Consider the following 24,317-nt stretch of genomic DNA (forward strand, 5'->3'; position numbering starts at 1 on the left):
AAAGTAGCTTTAAAACTGTAATATGACAGACATAGTAATGTCAAGTCGCATTTGTTCGGCAAAAAATAAATCAAACTGATGTGTGGTATATTTTCTCATGTAACAGCTCAAATTGTCCACTACTTACCACAAAGCATTTTATTCTTTTCGTAAGCATTGAAAGCCACAAAGGCAATATAAAAAGAGGACATTTCAGCGTTTTTTGCTATGCTGTTTATGGAACTTAAATGCAATAAAATACAATAAGTCTGAAAAAGGTATTGTTGGTAAGGGTAACATTGGGTTACAGGTATTAAACAATCAAAACAGAGTCATAAAAAATACTTGTTGTCACTGTACTAGTTTGAAGTTTGTCTGTTGTTACAGTAGGTTTGGTAAGAGGGGACATAGCAACATACAGTAGAAGCTGACACCACAGTGGAAAATTCACCCATATTGAAGAAAGCTTCACAAAAATACTGATTTTGAAATATTAATGCTCCCATAGTCTAAATTTTTAACATTTTTGTTTTCTCTAAAATGTGCAGTGTCTAGGTTAGAGAAGGGTTTACAAATATTTTGGTTTAATTTCATGTAGTTTTATAAACGGGATTAAAAAGAGACATAACGTTTTACAGTATTTTTTTAGTTCTGAATGTTTGAGTGTTGAAGAGCAAGCACACAAAAAACATTTTGGGCATGAAGGAGATTTAAAAATGCCACACATATATATTACAAAGATAGTAAACAAAGAAAAGCAGTACTTAAGCGATTAAAGGGAAAAGCACAACACGAGTAAAAGGCACAATAAGGTTTAAAACATAGTTCACCCTTAGATTCATAACAAAAATGCAGTTTCAGAGATTTTTTTCTATGCTGGAACTAATATATAGAATTGTCATATTGCCGTCAAGTACAAAATGTGATTATTTGGGCCAGTAGACACCATTAAGCTAACTTTTCATAACCTATATTAAAAAAATTAATCCAAATGTGTCTGGTAATGCATTTTAGGTACTTAACCTTTTGCCTAGCATCATATACGGAATTGTAAAGCGTAGTTTGACCCTTATTTTTCAGGGGTGATTTTTCAGTTGTACAGTCCCTTGGCCCTTACTGCCATTTGTGGCAAATCATTGACAATTTAAATATAAAAGAAGATGCTAAAGTGCGAGAATCTTTTGGCAGCATGGTTTTATCCCATTTACTTTACATTTAGAAAAACTACATAGCCAATTTACCACCCGATTTATTATGCTACTATTGGCAAAACTTCTAATGAACCATTCAGGCATAAATCCCTTATTGCAAGGGCAACAAGATCATGTTGTGTTTAGGTTTAACTGATTTGACCAACAAAAAATTGGTGTTTTTTGAAGAATTTTCACTGTTTTAAACCAATGGCAAAAATTATGTTTAGTTTTTAGGTTTCAAGAAGTTATCAAAAGTTTTCTACAAGAAAGCAAGGCACAGGCAAAGTCATTTAATGAAATTTAACAAATGATACAGCATTAATGTAAAAATACAGTTATCGGTTTGGTAATGCCTTCAATACAGTGGCTTTGTTTAGTCTAAAACAAAGAACTAGTTACATGAACTAATGGAAGTGTTTTCTAAAAGTAGGTACTGCATAAAGTTGCTAAGATTGGCACTTCAAATAAAAACAACAAGGTTTTGTCCACAATCACTTGACAAAGAGTGATTGTTTCAAACAAACAACAATTATTGCATCAACGTCTACCAAAAACATCATTGCAATTTTTACTACTTCCACTGCAATAGTTTATCAAGCTACTTAAATTGGCATCATAACTGGTCACAATGACAGCGATGCCATTGATAGCATGACATTGTCGTTTTGCTCCGGCGGAGAGTCTTCATTGGAATTAGTCGACATTGATTCGCTTGAGCGCTGTTTGCTACTTGATGAGTTGTTTTGAACTTTTTTGCGACGATGTGCAGGTTGTCGTTTAATCTCCTGAAAAATGTGAAATATTGATAATAAAAAGTTTTTCATAAATTACACTACCTCTACTTTATGTATCTTACTCTCTTTAGGTCCCAGACTTTTGCTTTTTTCCCTCTATATAACAACTTACTTATTGGGACTCTATGAAAACGTGTAATAATGAAAGTAATGTAAGGTTAAAAAAAGTTGTAGTTTTTGTGATGGTCAGGGACCCATAAAAATGTTTTAAAGCCTTCTTTAACAGTATCCTAGAAGAAAGCTTTTGGAGATTTTAAAAATTACTTATTGCAGACTTTGTGAACTGTTACATCTCACCCATTTGTATAAATATTAGGCAGAATTCTTACAGATAATGGTCCCCAAACCTGATGCATTCCCTTACTAATCCTGTACCATATACCTAAGTTAAAAAATGCCAATATATGGGCAGAATAGCCAAGTTGAAGAAACCTTGTGCTACAAATTTTGAGAACAAGAAGTTTTACAAATATAAAACATTAAGACTTTTTTATGCTTATCTTAGCATGGGCCTAAAAGTTTTGACGTCAGAGCAAAAAAAGAAGGTATATGGTTCAACAAAATGTGCTATTTTTAACACTCTTTATCCTTTGTTTACTCAAGCACACAAGTGGTTTATAGTTACAGTGTGATGTTTGTAAAACTGGTTCAAAAGTTCGATGTTTTTTAATGCTCTCTGTCTCAACAAAAGGAGCCACATGTGTATATTTGGACTAGGTCAGGAAAACTATTGTTTAAAAAGCTTAGTAACAACTTTGGAATTTATGCTTCTGGAAACAGGGACCCATAATTAACAGTAGAATGAAAACCAGTCGTAGTTTCACACATTACAATCTTTTAAAAATTGGCTTAAAATAGCACACACTAGTTTTTTGTGATCAATGTAACCGAGAAATTCTTAGTCAATCAGCCCATTGTCATGTTTGGGGAGATTTAAAAATATAACAATAAGTTCCTATCTTACGAAAACGAAAGGCTAGTCAGTTGGGTTGAGTTAAGTTCACTTGGTAAAAGAACACACAGCAACACAATAGCCTTAAAACAATCACCAAGCCAGTAATAGCTATGCAGCTTTCAAACGCTATGAAGAGCAAAACAGTGATCGGCAGAAATTGTGGTATTTCAAACCATTTGCCAATTTTTTTATAAATTTGTCTAGATTGTTTGTTTTTGCCAAGCATTTTTCTAAGCTTTGTTTATAAATTTAATTTTATATGCAGTGAGAAAACAAAATATTTCCTATTCAAGTTTATAACTCCACCTATTTCACTATCACTTACAACATTTTTTTTACTTGTTACAGGTTCACTGTATTTGCAAATGTAGTCGGATATGGATAATTGTATAACCATTTTGCCAAGCATATTATATAATCAATTTGAAAATCTATCTGTAACAGAATAACATGTTAAAAAAAAACATACCACCATAAAGCTTACAGTATATATTCATGTCAACTGTAAACGTTTTTTTAACTTAAGAAAGTTAGTAAAAACAAAAACACCAAATTTTGAAGTACCTTAGATTTTCTTTCCTCTCGAACAACATTCGTCAAATCTTCCTATTAATTAATCCAACATATTATAACCAGGTATTTACAAACCATTTCTGCATGCAGCACGCCAACCAAATAAAAAGCCGAACAAAATGATATTTGAAAGCAAATGACCATGCTACTGCTTACCGCATATGATGCAAAGCTTTTTCTCCAATTTGTCTAAAAAGTTTTCATGCCAATACTTATTGGAATTGTTTAAAAACATCTTGGAAAAAACATAAATGACATGACAAGCTTGATGACAAAGCATATGTTAGCAGTATGTGTGGATTTGACAGTTTTATAATTATGTGACATAGATACTTATTAGTAACTAACATTTAACAAACCAAGCCAAACCAAGAAAACCTTTTTTTAAAGTCAGAAAAATGTATGTGATAGGACAACCAGCTTAAAGCAATGCAAAAAAGGCTAACATGCAATAATTTGTCTTAGACAGCAAAATGTGACCTTTACATAAGCCTTAGAATGGCAAAATTTGACCTTTACAAACCTAGAATTATCTATGTGAAAAAGGCAACCAGCTTTTAAAAAGTGTACAAAAACTAACATGCAATGATTTTCTTGAACAGCAAAACTTGAACTTTACATAAGCCTCAGAACAGCAAAACTTAACCTTAACAAACCTAGAACAATGTATATGAAAAGGCAACCAGCTTTAAAGCAATACAAAAAATGCTAACCATGCAGCAATTTTACCAGGGCATCAAATTTTACATTTTTATGAATATTCGTAGGGTGAAACCGACACTAGAAAAATCAAACATTTCCAAACCAACCAAAATCACAAGTATGATAGTTTTGACACAACGAAGCAGAAATCCAAAATAAAATTGTACAATGCAGGAACATCTCGGAAAGTATATGCGGGGAACACATCAGGAAATTATTAATAGTAATATATTCCACCAACTAATGAAAAGCGAAACACAGTGTGTTGTGTGTTTGTTTCTCAATAATACACAGACCACAGAGTCATGGAAAGTTTACATTACATAGTGATGTGTCAGTGAAATGACATCACTTCCAATGCTCAACTATGTGACTATAATGTTAAGTGTTAAGCTATTGACAAGAATGTATTAAAGATCTTTGTGATCTGACTGGTTTAATAATACTGTTGTTTCCTCCCCTTTAAAATTCGCTACAGTTAAATCTGGTTAACCCCACACCGATACTGGCATGTTCTGTTTGATTGCATAGAGGCAATATATTATAACCATAGCCATGTGTCAAGAAAATCAGCCATTTTTTGTGAAGTCTGGTTAAACCTGAGCATAAAAACACTTGGGAAATTAGCTATGTGCTTTGTTTGCACAAGGAGTTGTAATTTTTTTTTTCTAAAAGAGGGTAACACATCACCCTAATCTTGGCCAGGAACTGTAAAAAAAACATAGCTCACTGGATTCTAAACTGAACAGTCTTTTAAACTCCTACAGCCAACAAGAAACGTTTGTAAAGAGTATGAAGAAATATGTGACAAATAAAATTATAACAAGTTTTAGTTTTCTAACGGTTATGAGTAGGGCGATTATTTTATGACCTAAAAAACGAAAAATTTTGACCTACAAATTGAAAATTTTGACAAATTTTGACTTTAAAAAACTTTTTTTTGACAAAATTTTGACCTATGAAGAATTCAAGTAGTTAAATTACGCATTATTGTTCAAAAAGTTAAAATACGGCTCGGCTAATCTAACTAGAGCAGCGGTTCCCAAACTGGGGTCCGCGGTCCTTTAGGGGTCCGTGAGGCAATTTTGGGGGGACCGCAAAGTGGTTGAAGTAATTCTATAATCTTATTTGGCAGCAGTTTGTGCCACTAAATAAGTTTAAATCAAAGTAGATTTGAGAATCGACTGTCTCCATTGCTAAACAATGGCCTTTATTAAATGACAACTATCAAAAACGCAATTGTTCGTGCACAATCGTAATGTTTTTTGTCCTGTTTGTGATGTCACATGCTGTCTTTGGATGATTATTATGCACAATTTTGCATAACTAGCTAAAATCCTGCAATCAACTTTCGTTTTTATGAAATACACATTTAGGCTTAAGGACCGCGAGCCCTCGAAATAATGGCAAAGGGACCGTTTTGAAAAAAATATGACAAAGTTTGGGAACCACTGAACTAGAGCGAAAGAATGTGCAAAAGTCTAACAGAAGGGCAAAAATCTGAACACAGACCTAGCCTATTCTGAAAAGGGAATGAGCTAATTAAAAATCATTGCCAAAAAACTGCAGCTAAGACACAACGAAAATTATTCAATACATTTGTCGAAACGAAAGATACATGAAGTATCTAAAACAAAAACAAAGCAAGAGCTGCACCTAAACTCCAGCTGCCGTAAAATGACTTGGGACCTACCGAAACTTTGCACGTTTTGAGGTGTGTTGAGCATCACGCCATATCAACCTAATTATTTCACTCACTTGATAGTTTATGATTCGCAATAATTAGGCAATGGGCCAATTATAACAATATAAAGTAAGCTACAAGGTGTAAAATGAATATTTCACTGGTAGTGCAACCTCTACAACACCATGACATTGCAGTTTGTAAACGATTTTAACTTTGTAAAAAATTTTGACTTTGTAAACAATTTTGACAATTTTTGACCTATTCTAAAAATTTTGACAAGTCAAAAAATAATCGTAGTTATGAGTTGTATATTGTTCTTTTGACCCAGTAACCAGTAACTATATGTTTTTTTTGCACCGACAATTTGCATTTTTCTAATATAACCAAGGAAGTTCTTTCTCAAAGTTAAAAAAGTGAAAGTTTTGGCAAATGACAATATTAACATGCAAAAGCGATGATGATTTTCATGCAAAGTGAATGATGCTAACAAACCTTCAAATAATATTCCATGCTGTAAAGTCTTTTTCGCTTTTGATGAAAAAAAGAAAAAATATGACCAATGTTTTAGTGTCACAAAAAGTGACAAATTTAACTTTGCATAGACAAAAATTTGACATTTATAAAGAGTTTAACTTGTGCAGTTACTTTAAAAGGTGTTCAATTTAACAGTTCATTTGAGTTTTTAAAACACTGGTCATAACAAAAAAACAACTTTAGGTAGTTTGGTCTTTTTGTTTGTACAATAGCACAAATATTATTATGTCTTGGGTGCATTTAAAACTAAATGAATTAAAAAAACATGCCAAATGACTCCAAAATGTTGGAAACGTTGGGATTTTTGCAATTGAGCATAGTTTGTGTTTTCATAGGGATCACAAAACGCTTTTATTTGGTGCTAATTTACAAACATAGCAAACCTTTAACCGATAAAGCATGAGAACCGTTATTCCACCTAACCAAATTAGTTGGCATTATGAATTAAATTTAATAAGGTTATCCAGTCATCATAATTTCTTCGGATTTACGTTTATGAAGGCAAACATTTACATTTCCCGTAACAAATCCAGCTCAAAGTTTGTATAACAGACCAAGCTAACCTCAAGTTACATATAAAAAGCACAGTTTACAAATTAAAATGTAAATATTTACATTTTGCGCCTGAGGATGAGCTAAGCCATCTTTGTCGTTGGGGCCGTAATTCGGGGCTAACGGTATTTCAGGAAACACGTTTTTGATTCCGTTAAGGTTAACTCCAACATCGGGCTGAGAATATATTTCCGAACTTTTCAAAAACTGAAACATAGAAAACATATCAGAATGACAAAAAAGTTTACAAAAATCTAAATGTGTTTGCATAAAATTATAGTTTATACATGGTGTACTAAGTCTGTCCTAGAATAGATATTGTAGTAATGTATTCATTTGTATGTAAATCACTGCCCATCTAGAAACAAAAATTATTACAGTAATGACAACATATGCTGTTACTTAATCAGGTGTAATAGATGTTGTTTCTTACATTACTATACGCAGGATCAGTGTTTTTTTTTAAGGTGTTTTGGGGGACCGAAACAGTCCTCCAAATTTCTCCAGCGGTTTCCCAAAATTTGGACTTGCAACTAATAAATAATTCGTTTAAGCAAATATGGCTATTTTTTGGTATTTAAATGAAACACTTGCGGTCTCTTAAAACTACTTAGCGGTCACCCAAACCAAACCTTAAAAAACACCTGCGCAGGATTGCCATACAGTTGTTATTTCTAAAATTGGTTCCAGTTTTAATGGACAGGAAATATGATTTCCATAAAAAATGTCCTTTATAATACCTGCATCCCTAATTTTACCTAGTTTTAAGAACCTGGGGGGTTTTATTTCAGTACAGATGCATTATTAACAAAGCAACTTGCAAGATTAGTTTGTAAGAACAACTTAAATATAATGATTTACCTAAAATTGTTGGTTAAATCTATGGCAACCCGAACAATATTGGTAAGTATCTTTTAAACATACCAATATTAGACAAATTCTCGATCATAAGTTATTTTAAAACACAAGAAATTGCATACTCCACTTCAAGCAACAGAACCACACAGCAAATAGAAAACATGCAGGGAAAATTATTTAAAATGCAATTTTGCCAAAAATCACAGAATAGTCAATTCAAGAGAGAAAATTAAAACTTGCCACATGCAAAAAATTAGTCTGTTTGTTATTTTTTAAATGTTTTTTGGTTTGTTGGTTTGTTTGTGATACTAAATCACAGCAGCACAGCAGTTTGCATCATTTTTATGAGATGAGGCATAAAACTTTACTGTTATTTTACATGACTGCGTCAGAAAAAGAAAATAAGTTTGAAAAACATTTCATGAAAATGATAGTCATGCACAAAATGATGACACAGGGAAATAGCAGTCTTGTTCCCTAGAAACACAAACCTTGGAATAGTACTTAGTTCTATGGGTGCGTTTTCGAAATCCGCGGTCAGATGCCTCATCCTACAAAGGTGCAAATAATAATAGAAAATCATAAGATATATCGAGCCAAAGAAAAAATAATAAAACTTGTAGGAGGAAGTAAATCTGTGCATATTGTAAAAATTTGAAAAGAAAAAAATGAAAAATATACATAGATTTTAAAATATCATAAGCCTTCGAAAAATGATTTCTTTTCAAAACACACACCAAAAACAAGTTTGCTGAAATTTTTGTAGCAGACTTTTCACGGACACATAGTGAATACGTAATTGGTGAAATGAACATTTGGACTAAACAGCAGTAGAAGTGGTAAACACAGCTAAAATATTCAGGAAAAGAATAATCTTTTATGAGACTCAAGTAGTTATAAACGGGTGTAACTTATGTAGCCCCTCATATCACTGATGATGGCATGAACATTTGGCGAAACATTTGAATAACAATGCATGTCGCTTTTTGTGTCTGTTTGGGCCGCTATTTTCGTCATTAAACTTATGAACAGATCCATTTATAATGTGCCAAAGAATAACTTTAAGTTTGGCAAGATGGTTGGCAACATAGAATTTTTGAGGATGGTGCAACCATGTTAGTGGAAATTGGCAGAATAATTCGATCATGTGGCTGACATAGTGATACCTGGAACATTGTCAAAAATGCAGCATTAACAGGAAACCCATGCATTTCCACAATTTACCACTGCTTTGTGGTAAATACGGTGAATTGTGGTCATAGAGTAGTGAGGAATATATGGTAATGAATTTCCGGTAGCCAATTGGGACAAAAAAATAAAACTGAAAACAGTTTAAGCATCAGTGAATTTTATACTGATATTATTTTATCGATTTAAGTTATGATAAAAGTTGGTAATGTAGTTTAGGTAAGCAATTGGTACTTAATACATAAAATAGAAAAAAAGAGTTTAATATCAATGAACATTAATGTTTTTATACTGATACTATTTTATTGTTGTTACTTATTTTCATATTGATGTTACTTAGAACATACTATGACATTTTCTTAATTTTGTCAAAAACAAAAACATGGACCCCAACAGGGATAGTTAGGTAGCAGGCATTTTTTTAGTCAGATCGCATTTGTCATATTCTTATTTATCAACTATCACATTTTTTGTAATGCAAATAAAGTGTAAGATGGCTATGCGGTGAAACGTAAGGACTGATTCAAATTAACACACCACTACAACTTTCAACATTACTGGTGCTAGCTGGGTAGTGTTTTGGGTCAGGCGAAAGTGCTGAATCATCAATGTGATTCACACTACCATTTAGAAAAGCTTGAATGAGTTTGTGTGTGAATTTTACAGTGATCAAGTCAAGCGAAACTGTTGACGAATGATAATGATTCAGACTACCATCTGTAGAAGGTTTAGGCACTTAAAAATACTTCTTAAAAACTAGTTACATCATAGTCACATGCAAATTATTGTTTCTTAGCCCTTAGGTTGTTTTTGCCTCAGCATAAGTAGGATGAACACTTGAAGATTTCAGAAAAATAAAAAAGCAATGAAAACTGTTTACAGTCAAAAAATATTTCTGTTTGTAAATGGTGGCCAAATCACAAAGTAACTTAAGTCCATAGACTGAAGACATTACATAAACAATGATCTAGACCAGTGGTTCCCAACCTCCTTGCTGCCATGACCCCTTCATAACATTTGCCAAGTTGTAATGACCTCAGAGCTACATGTTAAAATTGACATGAATTTAAGTTATTGGGGCTAGTGGTCCATGGCCAAAGTCGAGTTGAACCACTACCTTGGCGACCCACAGGTTGGGAACTACTGATCTAGACAGCCAAATTGATCAATTACCAAATAATTGAATAATTTTATGTTGCAGGCCACATTTAAAGTGATTCAAAGTAGACCGGTGACTATTTGTTGTTTTGATTCATTACTTTGTGAAACATGTATTTACTAGACAACATGCATGGTCATGGGTGATCAATTTATTGTGGCTAAACTCACAATTGTGAAATCTTGTTGTTAATAAACCTTACATTTTGGCTATTTCTCAACAAAGGTAACTTTGATATGTTTTGGAGATGAAAAAAAAGTAAAAAAAAACCTAGGTAGGCAAGATTAGTTGGTCAAAAAAACTAGAGTATCTTTTTTACAGAATCTAAAAATGGGTGTAAATAAAAGAAAAATGAACACTTTTGCTTTTAAAGGCATTTTCAAACGACTAGAAATGTTACCCTTATGCGTTTTAGTCCCACTCAATAAAATATTTCTTTTATAGAGAAATTTCACCTACGTCAGACAAATAAATATCCCGAAATAAAAAACAGAAACTACTCCAAATTGAGTAAACAAACAATCAATGAATCGTCTAGTGATATGGTCAGGTCATGGAATTGGACTTCAAAAATAATCTTGAAAATATACCATCTGTTGTTGTTTATTGTACACGCATATAAATAAGCCTATTGCCAGATTTTGTATTTGCCTTAAAATATTGTACAGTATAGAGGTTTGTTAGAAATAAACACCATTATATAATGTGTATTCCATGCAAAACAACTAAAAACTAAAATAAAAAACAAATTGTCTTGCATTATATGTTATAAATCATTCAATCTAGCAATATTTCATGGTAGTCTTCAAAAAAATGTTAGATACATGATTAAGATTAAAATCAATTGATTAACACCAAAATATATGTAAAAAAATAAGTAAAAGTGCACAGTTTATAAACTAGACTAGTGCAAGCACCAAAAAATTAATGAGACCAATAAATCGGCATTGCTAATGTTGAAAAATCACAACCTAAACTAATTATGCTAAACATCTTTGAAACATGCTGTGCAGTAAACAGAAATATAATAATTTTATTTTGTATGTTATGTATTTCCAGTCCAAGTTGATGTTTTCAAACCGTTTTACAGTCTCAATACTTGGTGGTATAGTTTAGTTATATATTGCACAAAACCGCAAAAAACATTGGCATGTCAATTCAATTATGTCACAATTTTGTTTTCAAATCAGTTCCAAAACCACTGCAAACTGTTTTTTGTAAAAGTTTGTAAAATGTTAATTGACAAAAACTTACCGAATCGGTTTGAGCTGTAGGAGTACTTGAAGCAGCTAAAAACAAAAGAACAATTTAGGTTTGAGAAATAAAATTTTGCAAAAAGTATTTAGTGTGTTATGATGGATTTTTTTCACTCAATATCTAACAAACATTTTTTTTATTCCTTAAAGCAAAAACTGATCAGAAAAAAAACCCCACAAACAATTATATCAAAACTTTAATATTTTTTGGAAAAAATCTTGTTACGACAAAATTTGTTTACACATATTTACGGGCATTATAAAGTTATTTTTTAAATTACAACAAAGAAAATGTTACTAAAAAGACTAATGAAATAAAAAACACAACTTATATAATATTTGAGAAGTTACTTACTGCTGGTTCCAATCGAATTTGTAGTTGGTTTATAAGTGTTTGGCCAAGAACAACCCTAAAAATAACTTTGTGAGTTTTTTGTGAAACATTTTATTAAACTTATATATAGAAGAAGCTAAGTTACCCTATGGCTAAATTTCATATGTCCTATTTTATATCAATGTATAATCTGTTTTGCCTTTTTCTGCATGAACAAGTGAAAAACATGCAACTGTGCTGTGTTGACATTTTTTTTCAAATGGAAAGTTGTACAAATAACAATTAACCTTAAACAGGCACAAAAGTATAAAAAATAGAACAGTTCAAATAATAAAATATTTGCCGAAACGCTTGAAAAATGTCGTTTTTTTGTCCATATGGGCCGTTATTTTCTACTTTACATAACAAAGTAAGTATCTAAAATGAGGCAAATTTTTGAGATATTATGTTTCACTAATATCGCCAAATAAAAACAGTGTTAATATGACAAGCTTTGTGTCTGTTTTTAAATATTTGCGAAACAATAAAATTTAGGATTTTTTTGCCATAAAATAAATTCCAGCCAGGTCACAGTTACAGTATTTGGGTTTTGTGACCAAATGAAAGCTGAGAGTGTAAGCAACCAAAAGCAGCTTGTTATTTTTATGATGCAATGTCAATATATGATCATGTTTCTGAGAAAATCTAAAATCATGTTTCTACACAAAGCAGCAAAAACAGGAGTTTAAATTATATATTATCAATCTTTTTATGTGTTATAAAATTACAATTAAAAAAAATGTATTATGTATTTGCTATATATAACAAGTCAGATTTTTGCAGAAACATGGTGTTTACATCTAATTTATCTGCAAATAATATGTAATTAACTTACAATGCCATACATCAATACATATACTTTCTTGAAATTTAATTTCATCTTAATATTGTTTCCCTAAAATTGAACTGAAAAAACAATTTCACACCTCAGCAATTCGATTCTGGTCTCTTAATATCGCCTTCACTGAAAGAACTTCTCTTTCTTTTTCAAGGAGTGATTGTGTTTGTTGGTCGAACCTCTCCTCAAGCTGTCGAATTTGTGTGCGATATTGTGCTTTCTCCTGCATACAGGCTTTTGCAAAGCTTTGTGCCTCATTTCTCTCTTTCATAACCTGTGAAAAGCAAATTAATTATAATTGTCTTAATTAGTATCTTTATATTACCTAAATTAGCACGGTGTCCATGTTACTCAAATAGTATTTATATTTTACTCACATAATGCCAGTATTTTTGTTACTAAATTAGTATTTTTATTTTGCTTACATCATTACAGTATTATGTTACTCAATTAGTATTTATATTGATTTTACTCAATTAGTGTTTATATTTTACTAACTTAGTACAGTATTATGTTACTCAATTAGTATTTATATTATACTCACATTAGTATTTATATTGATTTTACTCAATTAGTGTTTATATTTTACTAACTTAGTACAGTATTATGTTAGTCAATTAGTATTTATATTATACTCACATTAGTATTTATATTGATTTTACTCAATTAGTGTTTATATTTTACTAACTTAGTACAGTATTATGTTACTCAATTAGTATTTATATTCATTTTACTTAATTAACATTTATTTTACTCACATAAGTACATTATTCATGTTACTCAATTAGTGTTGGTATTTTACTCACATTAGTGTTTAAATTTATGTTACTCAATTAGTATTTACATTTTAGTCGCACCAGTACAGTATTCATGCTACTCAATTAGTATTTATATTTTACTCATATTGGTATTTATATTACTCACATTAGTGTTTAAATTGATGTCACTCATTTAGTGTTTGTATTTTTTGCTGATTTTACCAAATTAAGAAAAGCTGAACAAAATAAAGTAAAAGGGAATCTTAAAATGTACTGTTTTTGGTACAAACTTCATTAAACAATTCCCATTGACTTTAACAGTGGGATATGCTGTTACATTTTTGTAGAATTATTGTTATTATGTACTGTTTTTTATCTGTTGCAAAACCAGACAACAGAAATTTAGGTCATGACCCAATTGTTGGGAAACAATGTGTTAAAATATAGTATAGAGACATGCAAATAAGATAGCTGTAATGTATTGAATGATTAGCAAGTCTTTAAGCAAGCACCATATACATGTGCATTGCTTTAGATAGAATAGAAATAGCTTTGCAACCAAGATTATAAATATCATGTTTCCGTTTGGCTGACATACGACATTTTGTAGACTTCCTATCGCACAAGCCTAATGCATCATATTAGAGCGATATATGAGCAAATCTATTATTAGATGGGAAATTCATAATCAAATTAGATGTAAAATTACACATTCATGTTGCCTTAAAAGAGAGTGATTAGAGTTGTACATTACGAGTAGTTATTCATGAAAACATATAAACTGTGAACTAAAAATCTATGTGATTCAATTTATGATTAGGACTATATAGTTTTCAAATATAACTGTTTCAAAAAGGATAAACACATGGAAAGCAGTTTTTAGATTTGTTTGAAATGCATAAAAAGCAGTTTAAAATATTTTTTTGTTTGGCTCTATGCAGTAAAAAATAACAAAGTAATTTAAACAAAATTTTGAAAAATATTTTGTCCCTTGTTTAGTTTAACCAGCTGAACTGTAAATTACACAAATATATTTCCAAAAAAATAGAAGATTCAAACACGAAATTAAAAAAAGTTTGAATTGCAGCAATGTACTGCAATATGTTTACTATATAACATACAGATTTTAAAATAAAAAAACTTTTCAATATAATCAAACCAACTATGTATCGAATGCGCAGATTACAAAATGTAAACCTTTCATTTTTCATGAAAATCAAACTCACCATTTCTCGTTCCTTTTCGACTTCTTGCAGTTGCTGCCACACAGTGTCTCTCCTCATCTTATACATATCACAATCGCTTCGGAGGACCGAACAAGTCAGGTCTAGTTGCTCTTTTTCATCCAAATACTTTCAACAACAAAAAAGTTACTGTAAATGAATTACAAAACAGTAAACCGGTCACATGACACAGATGTTCTGTTTAAACACAGTAAACCTATAAAAGGGGTGTCCGAAACACTTTTTAATGGGCCAATGTTTTTTGGCGAAGTAATTACCAGTAGAATTAGAACACAAATATATGATATTTGTGTGAGCATCATGTATACTTCCTTTTTGTCGGTCAATAAAGTTCTATGGAAAGTGAAGTCAAAAGTTTACACAATCCAAAAACTTAATTCAAACAGTAGCCGGCCATACACAACACAATTTAAAACAACAGCTGTGGGCCACATAACATGCATTTGTCATTTTACATAAGACCCACTCAGAAATAACTTTAGTTGTTTATTTTGAATAGATATAAAAGTTTTTGTTCAGTGTTGGGAGCACAACCAGTGTTTTTAAAACATTCTGAGGTTGCCCACTCATTTTCCAGTAAATTATCAAAACACATGAATGTTTTATTAAATGATTTTGAGAAAAAAAATCTAGTAAAATGCACAATAAGTTTGTTAAAGTGTCTTTGAAAGAAAATAGATATATTACCTTGTCTCTTGCACTCTCAGCATTCGCACAATCTTCTCTGAGTTTGTTTAAATTATCCAAAGCTTCGGCATACATTTCAATTGCCTCATCTTTATCTCGCTTTAAAATCTGTATTCTCATGTCATTGTCCTCGTCGCGATACTAAAACAAAACAGTTTATTGTTTTAGTTGCAGCTCATCAAATCAATTTTAATCAATAAACTTGCCAAGTATAATCCAAAAACAAAATTGATGGTACTTTCATTAATATTTTTAAAAATACTTTCATTAACTGAGTAATTTTTATATATCTTCACAATAAAAAGTTACAATTTGCACATTAAAAAATTATATTATATGACCCGATTTTTTACAGGCAGATTTGACTTTGTGTTTTTAATTTTTTTTAGTATAGCTGTGTTAAAAAATATATTTTTACTAAAAAAGGTCTTAAGTAGTTCATGTATGATTCCTTACTGCAAATCAATCTTTGTTTAGCAAGCAACATAATATGACTACACATCATATAGTATGATTAATTACTACTGAAGTATAACAGGGACCAATTTTGGCTACCTACATTGCAAATTAAAAAAGTTTAAGCCACATTTTCTTCCTGAAAAGATGCCAACAGGCTCACATATGACACAAACAAAAATGGGGAATTCATAACAAGTATGACTACTGTGTAGTAAAGCTGTATTTGAGCATAGTTTGTCATCTGGTCCAATTTTGTATGTTTAAGTAGGTAGAGATACTAACAGTCACAGTGGACAGGTTTGCTAAATTCCGATATGTAGCGCACAGGGCTGTAGCAAATATTGAAAATAAAATTTGTGTAAAAAGCTGACGGTTAGGGATAAGGTTTCATGAAAATAATAACAATAAAAAATCAACTCAAAAACCCAGATAAATTCAGTCCCTGACCCCATCCCAGTTTTACTGTTAAATTTAATAACTGCGCTCTTCACATCATCTATCGGTATTTTGCAGTTCTTGTGTTAGTAGCACTGCGATTTAAGTTTTCCTAAAACAAAACAATGGGCACAACCTGTGCTCACTAGGTGATGTAATTCAAATAGTGGGAAGTACAAAATTTCCAAGCATACAAGTTATGGGGAATTCAACGGAAGTGAAAATGACGGCTGACTGGAATTTTCAGCATTGTTTTGTAATTCTAAGAAAATGTGTATGCAATAATTATAGCACTGCAATACAACAGACAAGGGTAAAAACTGTATCTCAAGAAATTGGCATCCTCTGTAGTAGAATATTAAATAAAGTGTTACAAACAAGGTTTGAAACTTGACACACAAGACACTCAAGCACGAAGTTGAGTCAAGTCCATGCTTCAGTGGGTGCACCAAATTAACTTTGCACATTGTAACTTATCCCACTTGTTGTAATTGGAGTTTGCAGTAATTATTTCTTACTTTAACATACTTTTACAACTTGTAGTTATTAAATACATGCCGTTGCTGAATGCTACTATTATTATTGGCGCAATACACTGTATTCAATATATGCAAGGTCCACATTTGCATAGAGCAGTGGTTCTCAATCTTATACACCTGACAACTTTTTCTATCGCTGCGAAAAACGTCCTAAACCCTGTTTGAATAGTTAGACCAACAAATAGGCATATCCTTGACTTGGCTAGCATATTTAGCAATTTAAAGTTTTGCCCAAATCAGGGCTGATCAGTAAAGTTATTTTAGACCAGACTAAAATTAGGTATCACAGAAAGCCACTCGCGTACCACCTGAAAAGTTCCAGCGTACCATGAGTGGTACAAATACCACAGTTTAAGAACCACTGGTATAGAGTCTAGTACAACACAATCATATCCAACTCTTAAACCAGTCTTTAGCCAAGTTATCACTGTACCACCCCCTTGGCAACTTGTTGATTGCCCCCTTAGGTAAATAAAGCCTCAATAACATTTTATGCTCATAAACTGATGCCAGTTTATCAACTCCAAATCTGATATTGAAACTAGATAATATTTTCACAACCATTTACTACAGATGAGCTTCAGGGCTGATCCCAGTTATAAATTTATGTTCATCTTAACTGATACTGGTCAATCTGGCGATCCCCTACTACGAACCTGACATGTGCAGCATACAAGTAGGCAACGGTGCTTGTAATTCAACTTTCGGAGGATTCTCCACTGAGCCTGCGTAGCTCAGTTGGTAGAGAGTTAGTCCCGGAAAGACTCCTGTCGTGGGTTCGAATCCCACCGCAGGCTAGATTTTTCTAGCCTTCGCCTTGCCATATGGTGGTGAATGCTTGGTGACCTGGCGTACTGTGATTTATTTCCTAAAGAGGTAGAAATCCTATTTTCCTTTAAGGCTGTAGTATGTTCTAAATGTCCAGATATATTACAAAGCTTTCTCAATTGTTCATTTATCTGCAGCACCTCCTCTTATTGCAAACACCTCATAGGGCACTAGGATTCTCCATTGTAAACTCCTGCCTTAAACCCTGACCATGTTTAACTTACGTTAGTACTCACATGGGAACACCTCCAAAGTCAACCTAAAATAATCAATCCTGTGCTTTGTACAACTGGATAATAAAACCAGAGAACACCACAACCAGTCAAAATAATATAAATGCACCTCACCATGCGTTGATGCTATTTTTAACACCAAATTCAGGTAAGCTTCAGACAGTGCACACTGTTTCGACCTATAAGGTCCCATTAGTGCAGCTGGTGACAAGAAATAGGTGGTATTGGCTAGTGTTGACATTTAACTGGTGTTGCCCAGTGGCATCGAACAAAATAGACATGGATTTTTAGCCCGCTGCTCCCAACAAACTGGGTGCCGTTGGATGGCAACACTAACCAATACTGCCTATGTCTTGTTACCAGCTGCACTGATGAGACCTTGTAGGTCAAAACAGTGTGCACTGTTCGAAAGTCATATTTATTCGCTTGATGCTTTTAAATTCAGGTAAATATGAGAAAAACTTACACTTTGACTGTGGGCTTGAGCGAGTTTTAGTTTAAGTTCGTCAATTTCTTTCTTCATTTCCATAATATCCCGGTCGCTAGGGCTGCATTGTAATCGATTTCGTAATCTCACCGACTGGTTTCGTTCCAGGGCAACACAACTTTCCAACTGTAAAATAATTGTCATTAATATTTGTGTTTTTTGAATTTATTTTAATGGTTTCCAAACGGGGAGGAATTTTAAAACTTTAATGGAGAATTTTCTTTAACTTTTTACATGTGGTTTGTATGTACACACTCAAGTTCTCCGCATATGATCTGTGATATTTATAAAATACTAGTGATGGGACGAGTACCCGGTACCCGGTACTCGGTATCGATGGTATCGAACGATTTCAGTGGTATCGATACTCGTACTCGGTATCGAAATATTTTGTCTCAGTTTTCGATACCAACGTGCGAGTACCGAAGGCCGATTTACACCATAAGAATACGGGCAACTTTTGGTCAATATTTGCTTCGGACAGCACAAAATTGGAAAAAAGTCCCGCCAGTTTACGTACGTCTTTTTCGCTATCACGTGGTGATTACATTTTTCGGCATGTGTGTGCGCACGCCTTTACCCCGAGCATGGCAGATAAATTAGCTAGTGATATACAACTAAGTACAACACTACACTTAAGTACTCGGTAATCGCACTCGGTACTCGGTATCGAAGGTATATATATACATGTGGTACTCGTACTCGGTATCGGTACTCGCTTCAAAATCTGGTATCGTCCCATCACTATAAAATGCCCTAATTTTAATGATCTTTGTACGGTTTGGCATTTACTATGTAGTATATTACAGAGGAATAAATATGTTTTAAATTCTGAAGAGAAAAATTCAACAACAAAAAGTGAAAAACACTGGAACAAGCAATAGTGTGGGCAATTTTATTCTCTTTTGGGGTTGGGCAATTATGTTAAACAGTCAATGAATAATCGCCAAAAAACATTTTTGCCACACTTATAATAATCAAACTGTTTGCAAACAAAAATGTTAAAGTATTCAAACAAAGAATTTCGTTGTGCAAATATTTTATAATGGGTTAATAATCTATCAGGAAAAAATATCCATTACATGATAGATTTTATTCTCAGATTTAACTGTGCAATCAGTAGCGTTAATTACTTTCAGTTTTTATTCTATTGTTTTGCTAGAAGCCCATTTTGCAAACATTTACCCATACAGAATATATATCTTGATAATATTCTATGTTTATAGGTTTGGTGCTTGTAATTTATACACTGAATTAATTTATAATTTCATTTAGGCCATCTACATAAGTCAAAAACCGAAACTAAAACAGTTTGTGCAAAACCTATAGTGTAAGTAAGTATCATGAGAGGGGTATGTTATTTCAGCAAAGCAGTGGTTCTCAACCCATGGGTCATGACCTAAATCACCATGTAATTTATTGAGTCATCCATAACACACAAAGCTTTTGTTAACTAAGTGCAGTGTTTTTTGCATATACATTTGACGTTATGTCTTTCAAATGATTGCAGTAAAAAGTTATTTGGTGAATAGTTCTATGACATTGCAGGTTTTGAAAAAAAAATGTGCAACAAAATTTGGGTTGCCACTGCTTGGCTATTCGTTTAACTTAGAATTCGGGTCGCTGCAAAGAAAATTTAGAAGCACTGCTGTAAAGGGTCGTCGTTCATATACACCACACAATAGGTTTGCATGTGACAGACTGCACACATTCCCCCTGTGCATATGACTTCCTGATATAGTTCATTACATGACCAACAGCCCTCTCAGTTTTCACTGTGACATCATAGTGCATTCTATGACTTCACATACAGACTGCACATGGGGATTTTGAAATCATGCACCTAATCACACTGACTTGACAGACTGCAAAGTCTTTTGTGTTTTAGTATACTTCAAACTTGATGACATAATTAACCACTGTAAAACGTATATTGGTTACAATTGTGTGTTCAAATGCAGCAGCAATCTATGTATTTTGATGTTTTGTTTGCCAAATTTAATATTCAATTCTATGCCACAGTTTTGGGGTCAATTGTACAAAAATAATACACAGCATGCATCATATAGGCAGGGTTGCCATCCAAATGGACTCCATAGTAAGGACAACTGAAAATTTATTTTTCAAGTGAAATGAAACAAACGTTTTTGATCATATCTTTTAATACTAGCCATGGCATATCACATGCCACATTATTGCCAGAACCTATCTGTTCCAGATATGCTGTGATGTGTACCTCCACCAACCTTTTTTATGTCACAAAATATCGGCGAAAAAACTTATTTTGGTATGTATAAGATAGACCATTTGCCAGAGGAAAATGATAGAAGTTTTGTACTTATTGAAAATGAGACAGATAAGGGCTCAAGTCAAAAACAAGGACATTTCTTAGAAATAAGGATGGTATGGGAACCCTACATATAGGAATTCTTCAGCCTTTGAAAACAAAAACATGTTACAGGTCAAAATAAACAACCGCCCACCTTCTGCAAATCAACTCTTAATTTGTCGTTGTCATTTTTCAGTTTCATGTTTGTGTCTCGAAGTTTTGAGTTTTCGCTGTTGGTGTCGATCATTCTCATGCAGACTGTGTAGTTTTCTGTCTTCAAACGATCAACATCTTGTCGTAGCGTTGCCATTTCGCTGTCGATGTTGTCATAGCGATCAACTCTAAAAAGTATATAAATTTATGTTAACCCTTTGTAACTCTATCACTGCTGAGTCAGGCAATTTAGTTGTGACTCCCAAGAGCTGAGGTTATTTTAAAATCTTTATTAAAGTCACATTGTGCTACTATGTAAATTAAAGTAGAACAAAAATGCAGAAATTGCCCTTCATTGAATCATAATTAACAAAAAAGCAATTGTTCATGCACAATTATAATGATTTGTCTGTAATTTCACAAACTACGTTTAGATCATTGTTATGCCTAATTTTAACCAGCTAAAAAAAGAAATAATTTTAGAGAAAAAAATAAAAATACTGGAAAATTTATTAATCTTTATCTTTTCTCAACCACAAACAGAAACTAGAAAGGTGGCTTTCCAATATATTTCCATTTTATACATTCTATATCATATTTAACTGAGTTACTATGTACACCATTCAACCTACGCTCATGATTGTTGTTGCAACAAAAGAGTGTTCATGTGAATTGGTTACAGTACAAAGATGGTGCATATGTTTTATATTCTAAAGGACAAATCAGTACGGTCCAATCCAAACTTAAAAAAGTTTTGTCCATATTCTTTTTTCATCATTATACTGTCATATATTTATGAAAGTAGTTTAAAAGAAAGGTAGAAAACACTCTAAATCAGGGGTCGGCAACCCCTGGCACGCGTGCTGAGGTTGGCACGCGAGGTGGGTTTTCATGGCACGCCAACCGATTTGCGTTTTTATATTGAAGTAACAATTTAACCAGTTGCACAGCTTGTTTTCAGTTTTTATCATGTCATTGTCTTAAAATTCAGCCCTATGTGCACAAAACACTCTGGTTTCTCTTTAGTATTGATATCTGCTGGCACGTACCACTATTATTTAGAAAAACGTTGGCACGCGAGGTCATTAACACATGGAAATAACAAGTAAATTGGCACGCCTCGCCTAAAAGGTTACCGACCCCTGCTCTAAATCATTTGAGAATTTAATCTCTAGCTTTGACCTCGATATTGCTGTTCAAGGTCAGTTTTAAAATAGTTACAAATTTTCCAAGAAAACTTACTACAGATACTAAGAATTAGCAAGTGAGTTTGCATCAAAGGTTTATGTTGTAAGTCGTTCTTCAAGTTTAACAAGTTTTGCCCACCTTTGCTGAAGATCTTTAATTTTTTTATTCGATCTTTCACACTCTTGGATTCGATCTTCCAATGCATGACTGCACCTGCTTAATCTCCTCGAAAAATCAAAGTTTTCTTGTTGCATTCGATCAAGCGCTTGCATCAATAAGGGACATAGTTCGTCTTTTGGTACATCGAATAATGATGTGTCTGATGCTGCATCAAGAAATAAATGGAAACAAATAAATTATGTACCAAAAATTTGTTTGCTGAATATATTTGGTTGAATCAGCGATTTCTTCAACGATCCAATTTCAGCGGGATAATTTGTTATAATTCGGACGAACCCAAAATCTTTTGCAAACAGAAATTTAAAGCATAAATTGTGTCATTTCTGCTCAACAAGGTTCCCCTGAATCTTTCAAACTGCATACTTATGTTTAAATGTCAAACGTGTAGCGTACGACTTTGCCTGACGTCATAAATATTTCAGTTGAATCGGCTGAATTTATTCTGCAAAATAGCCCAATTTTTTTATTTGGCCGAACACAACTAAGCTGATTTTGTGCATCTCCAGTAAAAATAGTGCAAATTTTTAGGTATCTAGATCGTTTTTCTTTAAAAATGTCACCAAGATAATTGTTTTTATGTGTAAAAAACAGGAGTATATATAATTTTAAATTTGATAGAAAAATGATAAAGGTAAAATCCAGTTTGCTAAGTTCATTGCTACCAAAGTTGGGTCAAGTTTGAACTTTAAAATGTGTACTTACCGATTGTTTTGGGTTCTTTTCCAGTCATTTCTGTAAACACAATAGGATAGTAAGCTCCAAGCACATCCAGAAATTTCAGATAGCTCTGTTCATTTTTTCGTTGCAGAATATCGATGAGGCGGTCTGAAAAAACACATAGGCAAAATTGAAAACAAAACCACACAAATATACATGTCAGTTTTGGATAGTAAGTTTACTCCTAAACTTTATTGCAAAACAAAGAAAATTATTGATAGCTGAAGCTGTGTTTGTATGATATTGTAAAGTCAAACCAGTTACAAGTGTATAGTAGATACAAATGAATAAATTAAGTTATGATTTTAGTTTGTTTTTGATATTTACTTAACTATAGTTAATATTGATTGTAAACCATGCATTTTTTTAACTTAAATTGTGAACAATGTAAACTGTTTTTTGAAAACATCAAAAATTTAAATTAAAGTAAAAAAACATATTCTTAACAACTACATTGTGGATAATTTTTTACATTATGACAGTATTTTGGAGAAATGGTTGATAGACCAAATGGCTATTTACACTCTAAAGATAAATATATTTTTATGATAAATAATTATCAAACAAAAATCAGTCATCCGACTTTTAAAACCAATAACAAAATCACAAAAACATACTAGTTCTCATTTTTTCTGTCCGAATTGTATAATGATTTGATAATTCCTCATGGTCCTCGTTATCAATGACTTTATGTGTCAGAAGAGCGGGACAAATTTTTTGGTAGTTAACGCTTTCAACGAGATGCATTCGATACGACTGCAAATCATCTTTCCACATCATCTCATGCTCTTCCCAATTTTCCATGTTGTCGCCGGTACTCATGATTTAAGTTGTTTTATTTCACATTATGCAGGAACAATTAGGAGCTGCTGCTCTTTTTACTAAAATGTAGAATTAGAAGTATTAAAAAATAATAATATTTTTTTCAAATGAATTTACAAAACTAATCCAATCCATTTCCTTCAAAAAGTGGTAATGGGGTATGATAATAGACAGTCAGATTATTTCAGATTGCAGTAAGTTTTATGAAACAATTCCCTTTGAAGGCATAATTCAGTTGAATTGCTGTCAGTTGAATTGCAATTTCTTTTTTAAACAAGGCAAACATTCTATGCCATAAATTAGTGATAGCTAACTATTTAGTAAGAGTTTATAGCTTAAACTTGCAATATTAATTGAAAACAAATGCAGAAAAGTTTACACATTATTTTTTTGATCCAAAAATTTTATGCAAATTTTGAACAAAGAAAATCCAAAAAAATCCTAAAGTTATTTAAAAAATGCTATAATTTCAACGTATTTCAAATATGAAATCGTCTGAACGTTGGGCAGCTATTTCCGGCTTGGTAAATATTTTAGCGCAATTGTGCTGCTACGATTTTGCCCGGCGAAATAAACTCAAATCAACCCAACGAATGCAGTCAATGCATATCATACAT

At 32.4% G+C, this 24,317-nt stretch overlaps 1 protein-coding gene across 6 annotated transcripts; it reads right to left on the bottom strand.

Moving 5' to 3' along the window:
• Nucleotides 1–123: 123 nt before the first annotated feature.
• LOC145222754 (caspase recruitment domain-containing protein 11-like) lies at nt 124–23,761 on the bottom strand. Of its 6 annotated transcripts, XM_080088951.1 has the most exons (16): nt 23,496–23,755; nt 22,864–22,986; nt 22,120–22,306; nt 20,795–20,981; nt 18,291–18,437; nt 15,331–15,471; nt 14,626–14,751; nt 12,730–12,915; nt 11,786–11,840; nt 11,429–11,463; nt 8,319–8,378; nt 7,033–7,176; nt 6,376–6,411; nt 3,651–3,683; nt 3,486–3,527; nt 124–1,957 (listed from the first exon to the last, which is right to left on the bottom strand). In XM_080088951.1, the coding sequence occupies exons 1-16, from the start codon at nt 23,698–23,700 to the stop codon at nt 1,796–1,798; spliced, it is 1,869 nt and encodes a 622-aa protein (XP_079945077.1). In that variant the 5' UTR covers nt 23,701–23,755; the 3' UTR covers nt 124–1,795. The 6 variants fall into 6 exon arrangements, with proteins under 6 accessions (XP_079945077.1, XP_079945085.1, XP_079945100.1 ...); XM_080088959.1 differs by lacking the exon at nt 3,651–3,683 and having other exon boundaries at nt 23,496–23,761; XM_080088974.1 differs by lacking the exon at nt 8,319–8,378.
• Between the last annotated feature and the right edge of the window lie 556 nt (nt 23,762–24,317).

Source organism: Phallusia mammillata, chromosome 1, assembly GCF_965637545.1.
Source record: "Phallusia mammillata chromosome 1, kaPhaMamm4.hap1.1, whole genome shotgun sequence".
NCBI classification, from domain to species: Eukaryota; Metazoa; Chordata; class Ascidiacea; order Phlebobranchia; family Ascidiidae; genus Phallusia; species Phallusia mammillata.